Genomic DNA, 14,620 nt, shown 5'->3' with positions numbered 1-14,620 from the left:
TGGTATTCTCTCAAATTCTAATATTCTGAATTCGTTATGTCCCTTCTCAAATTTATTACATTGGAATATACTCCTCGAATAACATCTTCAAACCCTAATGTTTCCAATTACTGCTTATAATTTTACTATCTCTACTACTATGAGATTTGAATGGACAATTGTATCTCTGTGCTAATATGATATGACAACTTAAACTGATGTACGTATATACGAAGTTCTACGTTGATGCTGACTAACTGACTGAGATAACTGAACAAAAAATAATACGCTGAGAGGTTCCATACTAGGACAAAACGGCCGTTCACTGCTTCCAGGTTTTGAATGGTGGTCTTCAGTGCTGTACGAGATATGAAGGTGTTTATCACTTCCCAGTTGCTTACACCGTGGAACGGTGTTCCTGGAGGTACCTGAATAGAAAATTGGATTAAAGATGGTCTTGGTGACTCTGGATCGTAACTGCAGTGCCTAAAAGACAATTGCTTGAGGTCAGTCAAACACGCCATTTTTGTAGGTAATCTTCGTGTTAGCTCCGTAATTGTTGAGACCTTACCACCGAAGATGGAAATCCATGGGATAAGGTGAGGTGAGTATTTTTACGGTCGACCTTTTTGAACTCAACCACTCCTTGTGTTGAGGCAGCATCACTGTTATTCTGGTTGTCTGAAGGAAACAGCTTACTGCCGTCAAACCTCTGTAAAGTCAACAGTACAACTTCATATCAGAACTTTGAGTTTATTACGTTTAGTCTTATCGTTCTTTAACCGACCTACCTGGCATGGTAAGACCTTGAGGAACGACTGTTCCAGTCAATTTACCTCGACTGGTTCATCACGATAGGCAAGCCCAACCATCATGTCAAGTTAGCAACAAAGGTCGGTCTAGCCTGAATCGACTCATGAACTCAACTATTATATATATATATAACTGTTACACGATCATATCTATTGCTATAGAGTTTGACTTTCATAGAGAATGGAGAAACCCTCTTCAATATCCCTACTTTTCCCTTATATTTGATCTCGCTCTGTTATTCATAAGTGTTTTATATTTGATTAGAAACCTAATCTGTCTGGTAGACATACATTGTATTATATGACATAATAAGAATCGCTCAGTCGTTTGGAATTCGGAATTATTGTAGGCTAATCACAAGGTTAGTGAATGCAAACACAAGTGGGGACATAAAATCAAGCATAAATTTACAGAATCTCTTACTAATATTTGAGAACCATACAGTGAATACTTCATTTGCAAAATGTCTATCAATCGTGTCAAACTTGACTGTTCCATTTGCAAATATCAGTCCATCGTCTCAGACTTCATTGTTCCTGGTATTTCCATACCAATTGCTATCTGTTCTTATTCTTTCCTCCTTGATCTTCTTGAGCTTCTGTTGCCAGATATTTCATTCATGACTAGTGTTATATACTACTTATGTCGATATAAGTAGCATACACCACATTAGTAATACATATGAAAGTACTTTCATACACATAGTTGGCTAGACACTATCAGTAACAACCTGCTGTGGGAGAGAACAAACCAGATCTCAATTGAGGAAGAAATCTGGAAGAAGCTCTGGAAGTGAATAGGACACACATTGAGGAAAGCATCCAACTACGTCATAAGGCAAGGCCAAAAGAGAAGAGGAAGAAGAACAATGAACACATTACTTCGAGAAATGGACATTGGCATACGAAAAATGAACACCAATTGGACAGAGTGTGTTGGAGAATGCTGGTCGACAGCCTATACTCCATTGAGAGTAACAGGCGTAAGTAAGTAAGTAAGTAAGTAAGTAAGTAAGTAAGTAAGTAAGTAAGTAAGTAAGTAAGTAAGTAAGTAAGTAAGTAAGTAAGTAGGTAAGTAAGTAAGTAAGTAAGTAAGTAAGTAAGTAAGTAAGTAAGTAAGTAACCATAGTAAAAATGATTACTATTAAGTAAATTACTTAAAAATAACTCAATATTTTATTCCATATTTAATGGTTTATAAACTGTTTCACATTAAAAATTAAACATTAAACTTTCCCCCCCTTCACCCTCAGTTTTTTATTGTTTCTAAAAATAGTATGGTAAAAACTGATATACTGAAACTGAGTACTACTAGTATTACTACTACTACTATTACTACTACTACTACTTCTACTACTACTACTACTACTACTACTACTACTACTACTACTACTACTACTAATACTACTACTACGACTACTACTACTACTACTACTACTACTACTACTAATAATAATAATAATAATAATAATAATAATAACGCTTTGATTCTTTCCTATTCCATTCAATCTAATATTCTATTGCTAACTCTATATACATTAGGCATTGGGTAATATCTACTCTTTCCTACTTGTTTCATTCAACATCAATTTATGCAATTTAAGTATCCATGATTGTCTGTATATGTGTATCCATGTAGAAGTAGTTATGTATGCGTGTGTGTGTATGTGTGTGTCTCTGTGTGTGGATATATGTGGGGATATAAGATTTCAATCAGTAGGGTTAGGTATATTGTAATATGTAATAAAAAAAAATGCCAAGTTCTTTTTTTTCTTTTTTTCTGTTTTTTTTATACAGTAACTTGTCCACCGGAAATGGTTGTTACTACTCTCAGTATATACATATATATGTATATATAGTAAGATTTAATTACTTACTACTTAAATAAAGTACATAAAGTAGTATATCCAAGTGACATAAATAACAAAAAATAAACAACATTAATGGATGAAATATATTGTATCTCAGCAACAACAACAACAAGAAAAATCGATAAAACGTATAAAATTTAGGGGGAAATTTTGTATTCTATCCTACTCAGTAACTAATCTACTCAATTAGTTATTCATTCTAATAAAAAAAAATTCCACTTAAGTTGTTTTTTTATATTTTTTTAATGAATAATAATAAATAATTAGATAGATAAATGAATAAGGAAATGATTCAATGAACAGATTAGTTAATTGATTGATAGAAGATTGTTCATATGTAAAGGGACTAACTATCTTATTGTTGTTGTTGTTGTTGTTGTTGTGGTGGTGGTGGTGGTGGTGGTTGTTGAAATCAACCATAAAATGTCATATGATTTGAAGTATTTATGATTATTATCTTTTATCTTTTTTGTTTTTGTTTTACCGACTAGGTTGACTGTTGTTAAGGGATATTGTTTTATGATTGAAATAAAAAAAAAAAGTAAAAAAATGGTAATATAATTGTGTCACCTGACAACATACGCCCTTCATTGGAAATGAGTGAATGGGTTGGGGTAAAGAAGAAGTAAACAGCTATTTTTCCAATGGTATATAATTAAATAATGTCTATGGTTAAATTTATTTGGTGTTGTTTTACTTGTGTTTTTCATTGTTATTTAGGATTTGGTATATATGCATCTCATTAGCTTTATGGCTAAATGGCTATATAGAGCTGAAGGTTTCATATGAGGCTGGAGGTTCTCCATTGTTATTGTGGACGGTTCGGCAATGCTTTGGCAAGTTTTGCTGACTGTTCATGCAAAAATTGGTTTGCTGGTTAACCGATTTCATTCATACTGGTGGTTTCTTTTCAGTCTTCCCGAGGGCCATTGTCATTGGGACATTGTAAGGTATGCCACCATTGCTAATATTAACGAGTTTGACTGTCGTGTAAGCGGAATAGGTCAACTTTGGCCTGTTCGTGCTGTGCATAATTGATTCACGCGATCATTGATCGGAATAACTATACATGTGATGTGAGTGTGTATATGAATGGTGCGAATGGTCCACCAGGGTTCTTGGTACCTGTGCGGTTGCGCCACAGGATTGAGCTGTACTATTCAGATTGTAGCGTTAGAGCCTGTACGGTGTCTGGTTCCTCTGCTAAACGGGGTTGAGCTGTACTGTTTAGGTTTTTACGTGAAAGTCTGGATGGTGTCTGGTTCTCCTGAAAACCAATGTAAAATTACCCTGGCCCACAAGGGTATATTATATAACTGTGAACAAACTGGTTGATCCTGCCAGTAGTCATATCCTTGTCTCAGAGATTAAGCCATGCATGTCTAAGTACATACCTTAAAACGGTGAAGCCGCGAATGGCTCATTAAATCAGCTATGGTTCCTTAGGTCGTAAATACTACATGGATAACTGTAGTAATTCTAGAGCTAATACATACCTTGAATATATGCATCTTGTGCAGATTGTTTCGATATAGCCTTAAGTCACAAGGTTTATTAAGCAAAGATGGATAGTGGCTAGTAGTGAAATTCAGGACATGCGTTTCGCCCTATTTGAGACTCGTCAGCTGGATGTACCTATACCATAGAGTTGATGTTCACTATGAGATTCGAACCCAGTACTGTCTGTGTTTATTATTAGTCAATTACGGAATAGGAATGTATTACTGTTGTTAAAAGATTGATGTAAAACACAGAAAAGAACACACATACATTGTTTCCTAGTATCTAATCTCCTGGTATGAATGAATAGGTTGACATTATGTTCTATTTTAACAAGTTGAATAGTCATTAGAAATGAAATCCAGAAATTAATTAGGTTTTGTCAGTTAAATGTATTTGTCTCTTTAAAAATTAAAAGAACTTGGCAACCTACTTGAATATCTAGGCTATATATTCCTACCATCTAGATCTTTCAATCAGTTTACTGTTTCCTTATTTGTCTTAATAGATCATTATGTCAATCAATCGTATAACCTATTGTGGTTTGTTTCTAAAATGTATACAACTTTTCATTGTTGAAATTATAATAGTGCCCAATCACAGATATTGTGGTTACTAGTAATATACAATGAAACGAATGTACATTATTTAGATATTGATTGACTGAACTGCTAACATCTAAACTAATAATCAATCAATATTTATCATTAGGATCAATCAAGAGGTACAAAATGAAAACTCTCTGAAGTATTATATATTGACTCATGATCTCAACTGTTGAAATTTCTACAATCTCCATAAAACCCCTCCTGATACTAATCAACATATGCTCACTAGTGACTAGCTTCAAGAGATATATCCTGGAGTTCTAGTGAGAAGCAGTGACCAGTGGAGTTCAACCTGGTCTGTTGTGAAATAGTAACTCACTGAAGACACTGATGAATGTGTCGCTCAATTTCATGGATTAGTTGAAATTAGATATTAACACCGTTGGATACTGGCTTAGTGGTCTAGTTGGTTAAGCGCCTGGCGCGAGACTGATAGGTCCTGGGCTCGAATCCTGCGAGGCGGGGTCGTGGATGCGCACTACTGAGGAGTCCCACAATAGGAAGAAACGGCCCATCCAGTGGTTCCAGGCTTTCCATGGTGGTCTACCTTCAATTGGCTCATGACCTCAACTGTTGAAATTACTACAATCTCCACAAAACCCCTTCTGATGCTTGTAAGGAAAGTCTATAGGTGAACTTGAGGAAGCTCTAAGAAGCTCAGAAATAACCAAAAATACTTCATCCAAACGTCTTTTAAAAGAATATTCCCTATTGAACAAATGTTAATAACGGATTAGAGGACTATAATGATGATTCGGTTCTTCCTGTTCTGTACTTAAGAGAAGGATCCTAGCATTCAATTACTGAAGTTTTATCAAATAATCTAAGCTCTAAATATAATAATGCCAAACATATATTACTGAATTAAGGCCCCCAAATGCCCTGGTATGGCCGAGAGTGAGGTGGGCACGCCCCTCTTCTCCAAATGCTCTCACACGGCCACGCGTATACAGCCTCTGCCAGGGAAGTCTTGTTCATTGCCTTCTCGTGGCGAGGGTGTTGTTTACGAAACTGCGAGGACGAAAAGCGAATATCCGGCTCATTAACCGGATCCCAAACCAATGGTGTACATGGGTTCCAGTATCCTGAAGGAACAAATGGCGTATGAACCAATCGTTGGTCACCGGTTACCATGGGAGTACATCTCCTCACGATGCTCCACTGCCTTGTTGGTTAGACCTTTAGGTCAAAGGCTCGTGGAGTGGCCCCCTAAGAAAACCACCTGCTTCAGTTTGGGCACCCGATCAGTATCACAGCCCACACACACATATGATGAACTGAATAGAGCCATTCATGAACATAATAATAATAATAGTAGTATATAAACACTTACTATAAATCCATTATACCATTGTTTAATTTGTCGTTTGGTAAAATGTGTATTCTCTTTAAGAAATGTTAAATCTTCTCTTGATAATTTTTTTCTTGGTCCAACAAAATTTCCCATAATTTTGATTTAATAAAACAATCTACTCAAATAAAAGAAAAAAAAGAAGGAAAAGGAAAAGAAGAAAAAGATCATTGAAATGATACATTTCATTTATGTAAACAAAAGAAATAAGCGGTAAGATTCTTGTTTATGAATGAACCAATTAGATTTAAGATAATATGTCTTGAATTTTGAGCGCGAAATTCATTTAGTTAAATAACGATTGAGACTATAATATATGGATGACCTTTGAGCGATGATAAAATAACCTTCAGGGTGTTTATCTAATAACTAGGATCAAATAAAGATAATGGCAGTGAATCATGGCCGGTAAGAGTAGAGGATATTCGTAGGTTACTAGTATTCGACCATAGGTGTCTTCGAAGCATTGCTCGGATATCATGGGACCATCGAGTAAGTAATCCCGTTGTTAGGGAACGGGTACTAGGTAAGGATGGCAAATCCATTGATGAAGTGGTGAAAATTCATCAGTTGAGATGACTGAGACATGTGTTACGTATACTCAACCACCGACTGCACCGACGTGCGATGTTCCGTGGTATAGGAGTAAGTTGGAAGAAAGCTAGAGGCGGCCAGAACAAAACATGGCACAAATTTATGAAGTCATTGACAAGTGGATTGAACCATGTCGGTAGGTGTAGACTACCTGGTTGGGGACCGCGAGATGATAGCAACCGATGGTTAGAGACCTTAAATGACATGGCTCAAAATCGTTTGCAATGGCACAGGTGCATACACTCTTTGTGTCCTCCCAAATTATAATCTTCTGTATTTTTTATGTCCCTTTTCTTTTCCTCTTTCCAAATTTATTTCACTGTATTATACTCCTTGAATAACATCTTCAAACCCTAATGTTTCCGATTACTGCTTATACTCTTACTATCTCAACTACTATGGGATTTGAATCGACAGTTGTATCTCTGTGCTAATGTGGTTATGGCAACTCGAATTGATGTACGTACGTACAAAGTTCTACGTTGTTAATGACTGACTGACTGTATATTTGATGGCTAAGGTTAGGAATTAGATTTAGGGTTTTCATCATAAACTGAGATTATCTTAAATGTCAAGACGCTATTTAGCCAAACTTATGAATGAATACTAAGCCAAAATCCGAGACCTGTTTATCTTATACGTAATTGGTTCGTCCAATAAATCATAGTCTTGCCATTGGCATTATAGCTAATATCAGTTCGTGATGAGTCTAATTCTTAACCATTAACCGTTAGTTTATAACCCTCATTTAATCCTAATAAGTAGATGGACATTCTCAAGGTCATTCTAGCGTCACTCGAAGGTCCTCCATAAATTGTAGTCCCATCGGGTTATTGAACATTTACATTGTTTTAGTATGAAATTCAAGAGTGACAAATACACACATACACAAACAAACACACATAATACACAGGTCAAATCACTGTAAACATCATTCATAAATTAAATCTATCTCCGTTATCATCTTTCGAGAAAAAAACTATATTCGTGTATTCAATAGGAGCTTCTCAGGTTCTAATGGGGGATCATAAATGGTACAGTTTAGTTGTGCGAGAAATGAAATAGCCATAATCAGTAAAACTGGATAAAGGATGAGTTAGATTGTAAATCATTTGAATTTTAGGAGCTCTCAAGTGCCTTGGTACGGCTGAGAGTAGGGAGAGTAAGGTCTCCCTTAAGAAATGCTCTCAAATGCCCGTGTGCATACAACCACTACCAAGGGAGTCCTGCTCACTGCATTAGTGTTGATTACGAAATTGAGGAGACAAAAAGCGAATGTCCGGCGCTTTAACCGGGTTGGTGGGTATGGAGGTTCCACCTAGAAGAGTTGCAAAACCCTCAATCCAAAGCAGTGGTACACAACGACTCCACGATCCTGATGGGACAAAAGGAGTATGAACCTATTGTTGGACACCGAATATCATGTGGATGTATCTCCTTATGTTGCTCTACTGCCTTGTAGATTAGACGTTTAGGTCGAAGGCTTCGAGTGTGACTCCCTAAGAAAACCAGTTACTTTGGTTTGAGCACTCGGTCAGTATCCCACCCTCACAAAAATCGAATGATTTATGTGGCACATATCTATTTAGTACCTTCTATCAGTAATGTTCGTGTGTTTGAATAAATAAACAAATAAATAGAAGCGCATACTATTGAATTTCAGCTTTATAGCCTAGATTTTAAAAAGTCATTACGTGATATGAACATTCTAGGTTCGACCAATGATTAAGTTTTGAATGTGTACTGATGAGGACTTTTACATTGAGGTCAAACCTGTCTGCACTGCTTTCTGGTTTTAAATGGGTCTTTAGATTCATTTCATCCTTGGTGAATACAAAATCTAATATAAACGAATCTTTACTTAATTCCACCTATCAATATAAGTAATCCTTGATATCTGTATTTCAATCAACTTCTAGATTTATTTACTTGGATTACTTTTCCTGGTTAGCGTTTTTTGTAGTGAGTTAGTTTTCTATGAGATGGGTTTGCTAACTCCATGTGCCTAACAGTTCTCTTTCATCCAGGCTTGAGACCGACAGTAACCTCAGAGGGTTTCCATGCAGAGTTTTACAGATTAATAAATGCACTCATATATTCATATTTTGTGTTAAAAGGTACTGAATGTTAAATTAGTAATGTGATGTGTGCTACTGATATTGACAGATATAAGTAGTAGTCGAAAGTGAAATACCTGGAGGCAGAAAGTTAAGAAAATCAAAGAAAAGAGAACGACAATAGAGAGTGGTTGATGTGGAAACAAAACAACAATGAAGTATGAGACAATTGAATGACATTACTAGATGGTTCTCATATTTTACTAGGAGATTCTGTAATTTTGTCCCCCCCCCCTCATTTGTGTTCTCATTCACTACAATAGTAGGGCTTTTGAATAAATATTCATCACAAAACTAGAATTTTCTAGGTTCAGTCCTTAGGCAGGGTTGTACTTCTGTGGAGACCTATACTAGAGTAAAACACCTAATCTCAATGCTTGATGGTTTTGAATGGCCTCTCAACTGAAATCAATCTATAACAAACATAATTTACAGATTAAATTAATCGATACAGAAACTACTTAATAAAAGATTTCAGTAGACATAATAATCACAAGGCAATACTTCCCTTTATTAAGATTTCAGCTACCATTTCCTTGAATTAAATAAATACTATTCCAATATTTTTTGGTGGGGAGGGGGAAAAGTATGGGGGGGGGATTGACAACTAAACTAACCATAAAGTACGATAAAATAACAATCTATCATTGTCTAATTCATTTCCTTTTAAACATTGATATCATTTATACATAATATACTATGAGTTATTTCTTATATCTCTTAGGTATTCTATTCTATATAATTAAGGTTATAACTTTTAATAACATAACTCCGCCTGTAGCTCTTTTAGAGTTACTGACGGTTCCAAGCCCGGGTAAGGAAGCAGGAGGGTTAGGCCTCATCCTGTAGGAAACTATCTCGCTAAAACAAACGCTAACTAGAAAAAAATAATTCTGTCAACTTTTACTAACATAGAAATCATTAGCAATAATAATTATTGTTCTAGAAATTAGACCGGAAATATTAATTACAATTGATTCACTTTATTATGTAATATGAAATTACATTGATTAATTCTATATATATATATATATATATATATATATATATATATATATATATATATATGCGTTGTTGTTGTTGTTTTATTGATATGTTATTGATTTAGAAAAAGCTTTTGTCTGAGAATCTCGCTCGCAGGATTCGAACCCAGCGTGTTCGGTCTCCAGTGTAGATAGGAGGACATTATGGAAACTTCTTCGACACTACGGAGTTCTTGAGAAGATTATCAACATTATCCGGAACTCATAAGACGGACTACACTGCAAGGTCGTGCATGGAGGACAGCTGATAGATGCATTTCAAGTAAGGATCGGAGTCAGATAAGGCTGTCTACTCTCTCCCTTGGTCTTTCTTCTGGTGGTCCACTGGATTATGAAAACTGTGACATCTGAGGGAAAACACAGCATACAATGGAAAGCTCAGAACCAATTAGACGATTTGGACTTCGCAGATGACTTAGCCCTCGTATCCCATACACACGAACAGATGCGCGTGAAGACAACTCGTGTAGCAGCAGTCTCTGCATCAGTAGACCTCAACATGCACAAAGGGAAAACCAAGGTCCTCAAATTCAACACAGAGAACACCAATGGTAACACACTTGATGGCGAAACTCTGGAAGATGTAGAATCCTTCACATACCTGGGAAGCATCATCGATGAACAAGGAGGATCAGACGCAGACGCAAAGGCGAGGATTGGCAAAGCAAAGGCCACATTCCTACGATTGAAGAACATATTGAACCTAAAAAAACTGTCTGTCAACCAACATCAAAGTCACAAACTTCAATACGAACGCCAAGACAGTTCTACTGTGTGAAGCTGAAACTACTACAACCATCATCAAGAAAGTACAAGTATTTATAAATAGTTGTCTACGCAAGATAATCAACATCCATTGACCGGATACCATCAGCAACAGTCTTCTGTGAGGTAGAAAAAACCGGCTTCCAACTGAAGAAGAAATTAGGAAAAGACTATGGAAATGGATAGAACATACATTACGCAAATCATCGAACTGCATCACGAAGCAATCCCTAACTTGGAATCCTGAAGGGAAACTGAAAAGAGGAAGTCCAAAGAACACATTACGTCGGTAAATAGAGGCAGATATGAAAAGGGTGAATAGGAACTGGAAAGAGCTGGAAAGGATTGTCCAGGACAGGGTTGAATGGAAAATGCTGGTGAGCGGCTTTTGCTCCTTCACGAAGAGTAACAGGCGTAATTAAGTAAGTTAGTGTTTGGTCTCATATACGAACGCTTAATCTTTAGACCATTCAGTTGATATACAACGGTGTTAATGTCTAACCTCAACTAATCCACGAAATTGAACACCTTTTACATTGTACTAAGATAGATACCTGTCTCTACCTGATATGGATTAATTTACTGGTTATGATTTCTCACTAGCATTCTGAGCATTCCCTCAAGAAGCTAGTTTCTAGTGAGTATATGATAATTATCATTATTGGGCTGTGAATTCCAGCTCAGTAGTTTAGAGGTTAAGTATTCGCGCACGAGACCAAAGATCCTAAGTTCGAATCCAGCTAGGTGGATTGTGGATATAAACTGATGAGCAGTCTCATAACTAAATGAAATGGTCGTCCAGTGCTTACAGGTTTTTAATGGCAATCTAACATCTATCGATTTATGATCATATTCAAAAACTTAACTCGGAGATGGTCAACAGGAAACCACCATCTTTTCTCAACATAGTGCACGCAATATCGAGTTACCTAGACTAGTGGCCAAATTGCAACTTGGTGGATAGGATTTGATCTAAACTAAGAAGAACCTGACATACATGACATTGATCACCATCCAGTTATCAATCAATTGTAAATACATCTCAGTCCTACAGGTCACTCGTGACCTGGATAACTCAGCAGTAACATTTCTGACTGTAAAGCTGTGTGACACGGGATTGAATCCGTCAGAGAGCATCAGTTCCCTCAATAATAATACAGCTACACCTTGCTGACGAGTGTCAAGTAGCACAAAACCCAGATCCAATGGTTTCCTACCGAGTATTTCCAACTACCATAGATTTTTCGTTTGAATACGATCATTACAATTATATCCGTTTGAACAATCATTGTAGTGTATTTTAAAGATGATTTGTTATTGACATGTTTTCAAATGTTTAACATTGAAATGAAGATATTTCCTATTTGAATATAGATCTTTCTTTCAAAATGAATGAATAGATATAAGTCCGAGAGAGAGAGAGAGCTATGAACAACAGTTCAGATTCTTCATCAGTATACATACAATTCACACAAGATTTTATTGAAACCGTAGTTTCAATATCCATAGTATAGTATTCAGATTTATCAACTTCAGTTTACAATACAGCATAATTCATATTTGGTACCATTGTTATGTCATTTACTATGTTAAGCTCATATTACCTTATTCTAGCTTCTGGACAGGCCGATTTATCCATTCTACTTGAGTCACGTTTTGATATTGTTACCTATTCACTTATCAACTCGGACTGTTTTTTTATATGAGCATGTGTGTGTGTGTGTTGTGTATGTGAACAACTTATCCTTCTCATCACATGTCTGTAACTTATTTTTATCTGACCATAAATATTGAATAACGTTTAGTTAAATGGAGTTGGCTTACATGCCTTGTCCAGTGCACATCCTTTCATTTTGTTTCACTCTCCTCTATTCGCTTCGTCCCTCTGATTGTCTGTCCACATCAGTGACTGTACAAAATATGAGTATTCAAAACTTGATTCACATATTTAACTTATTTAATTCGGTTATTTACCAAAGCAAGTTAAGTCGATAGTAATATACGAGAATAGCCAGAATATATATTTCGGTAACAATCATTCAATACCAATCAACATATGATCTAAATGGAGTTACATCACGGGCCACTAAACCATTTATGGTTTATAATGCTTCGAAAACGTCATCACTTAAGTGAGTACTGTTATTACTACCGTGGTGTATGCTACTTTTATTGACATAAGTAGTATATGATGTTAGTCATGAACACAAGGTCTGGAAGCAGAGAGACAAGAGAATCGAACAGTAATGAATGGAAACAGGATGCAATTTGTATGAAAATACAAGAACAATGAAGTTTGAGTCATTTTGAGTCAATTGATGGACATTTTGCAAATTAAGCATTTACTTTGTGATTGTTAGATGTTATTAACAGGTCCTGTAATTTTGTGTTAAATACATTCGATTGTGCCCACTGGTGTTCTTGTTCACTACACTACTACCCATTATCTCATCATCATAGTTGTCAACAATTTTTATTTACATTCGTTGGTATATATAGGCTAGTGATAATACTGGAACGTATTTCTCTGTTTATCATCTTGGCACATTCTCATTGTCATTTAAACATACCAATCAAACTAAAAGATATGTCTATTCATTATAGAATGTTCTCAAGATTACTTCAGTTACATCATATAATTCATAGATAATCAATAATTTACGACTGATAATCTGAGTTTGTTTTTTTCTTCAAACCATTTATATAAGTTTTATTGAGTATTTACAATTGATTGATAACTGGATGGTGATCAATGTCATGTATGTCAGGTTCTTCTTAGTTTAGATCAAATCCTATCCACCAAGTTGCAATTTGGCCACTAGTCTAGGTAACTCGATATTGCGTGCACTATGTTGAGAAAAGATGGTGGTTTCCTGTTGACCATCTCCGAGTTAAGTTTTTGAATATGATCATAAATCGATAGATGTTAGATTGCCATTAAAAACCTGTAAGCACTGGACGACCATTTCATTTAGTTATGAGACTGCTCATCAGTTTATATCCACAATCCATCTAGCTGGATTCGAACTTATGACCTTTGGTCTCATGGTAGTCAACAGGAAACCGTGAACCTAGTTTTCGTGCTACTTGATACTCGTTAGCAAGGTGTATCTGTATTATCCTTCAGGAGACTGACACTCCCTGACGAACTTGATACCGTGACACACAGCTTAACAGTCGAAGAAGTTACCACTGATATATGCGGACCGCAACCGACCTCCAGTAAGACTGAGATATATTCACAATTGATTGAATTTTCGTTTTTTGTCCTCTTTTCGTCATTTTTTTATTTCAATAGTTGAAATCATGAGTCAATTGAGTCAGTTGTGAGATATCAGCTCACTGAAGACAATGGTGTACGGTGGCTCAATTTCGTGGATTGGATAAAGTTAGACATTAACGCCGTTGAATGCCGGCTCAGTGATCCATTGATTAAGCGCTCGCGCGCGAGATTGATAGGTCTTGGGTTAGAACCTTGCGTGGGGTACGGGATAGTGGATGCGCACTATAGAGGAGTCCCACAGTGCTTGCAGGTGTTCCATGTTGATCTAGCTTCAATTGACTCATGATTTCAACTATTGAAATTTCTAAAACCTTGTAATAGTTTTTCATTCACCACATTTAAACGGATCAAATATAATACCACTGAATAAATCCTTAAATAATACAAAACAAAAAAATGTTATTATTACTTTGATCCATTATGATCTTTCTAGACAACTCTAATATGATCAATATTAGTACTGAAATTGATAATATTAATGATAAGGCATATATATATATATTTGAGATCTGTTCAATAATTTATTCGTGTACTCTCTTTCTGTACTCTAAATGTATTTGTGTATATGAATGGATACATAGAAATATGTCTATGTATCCAAGGGATACATCTATCTATCTATCTACATATGCATATATGATATATATATATATATATATATATATATATATATATATATATATAAATATGCTCAATT

General features: G+C 35.7%; 1 protein-coding gene across 1 annotated transcript in view; it reads right to left on the bottom strand.

Annotated features, from left to right (window-relative positions):
* MS3_00009354 (uncharacterized protein) overlaps positions 1-14,620 on the bottom strand; it is a 61,107-nt gene that overhangs the window by 11,645 nt on the left and 34,842 nt on the right. The window contains exon 2 of the mRNA XM_051217719.1: positions 6,104-6,239. Within this exon, the coding sequence (XP_051065155.1) occupies positions 6,104-6,217 (114 nt within the window). The 5' untranslated portion in view covers positions 6,218-6,239. The remainder of the gene's footprint in view (positions 1-6,103; positions 6,240-14,620) is intronic.

Source organism: Schistosoma haematobium, chromosome 5, assembly GCF_000699445.3.
Source record: "Schistosoma haematobium chromosome 5, whole genome shotgun sequence".
Classification (NCBI taxonomy): domain Eukaryota; kingdom Metazoa; phylum Platyhelminthes; class Trematoda; order Strigeidida; family Schistosomatidae; genus Schistosoma; species Schistosoma haematobium.
Note: the sequence above shows the minus strand (reverse complement) of the source record. Positions and strands in the feature narration are given on the sequence as shown.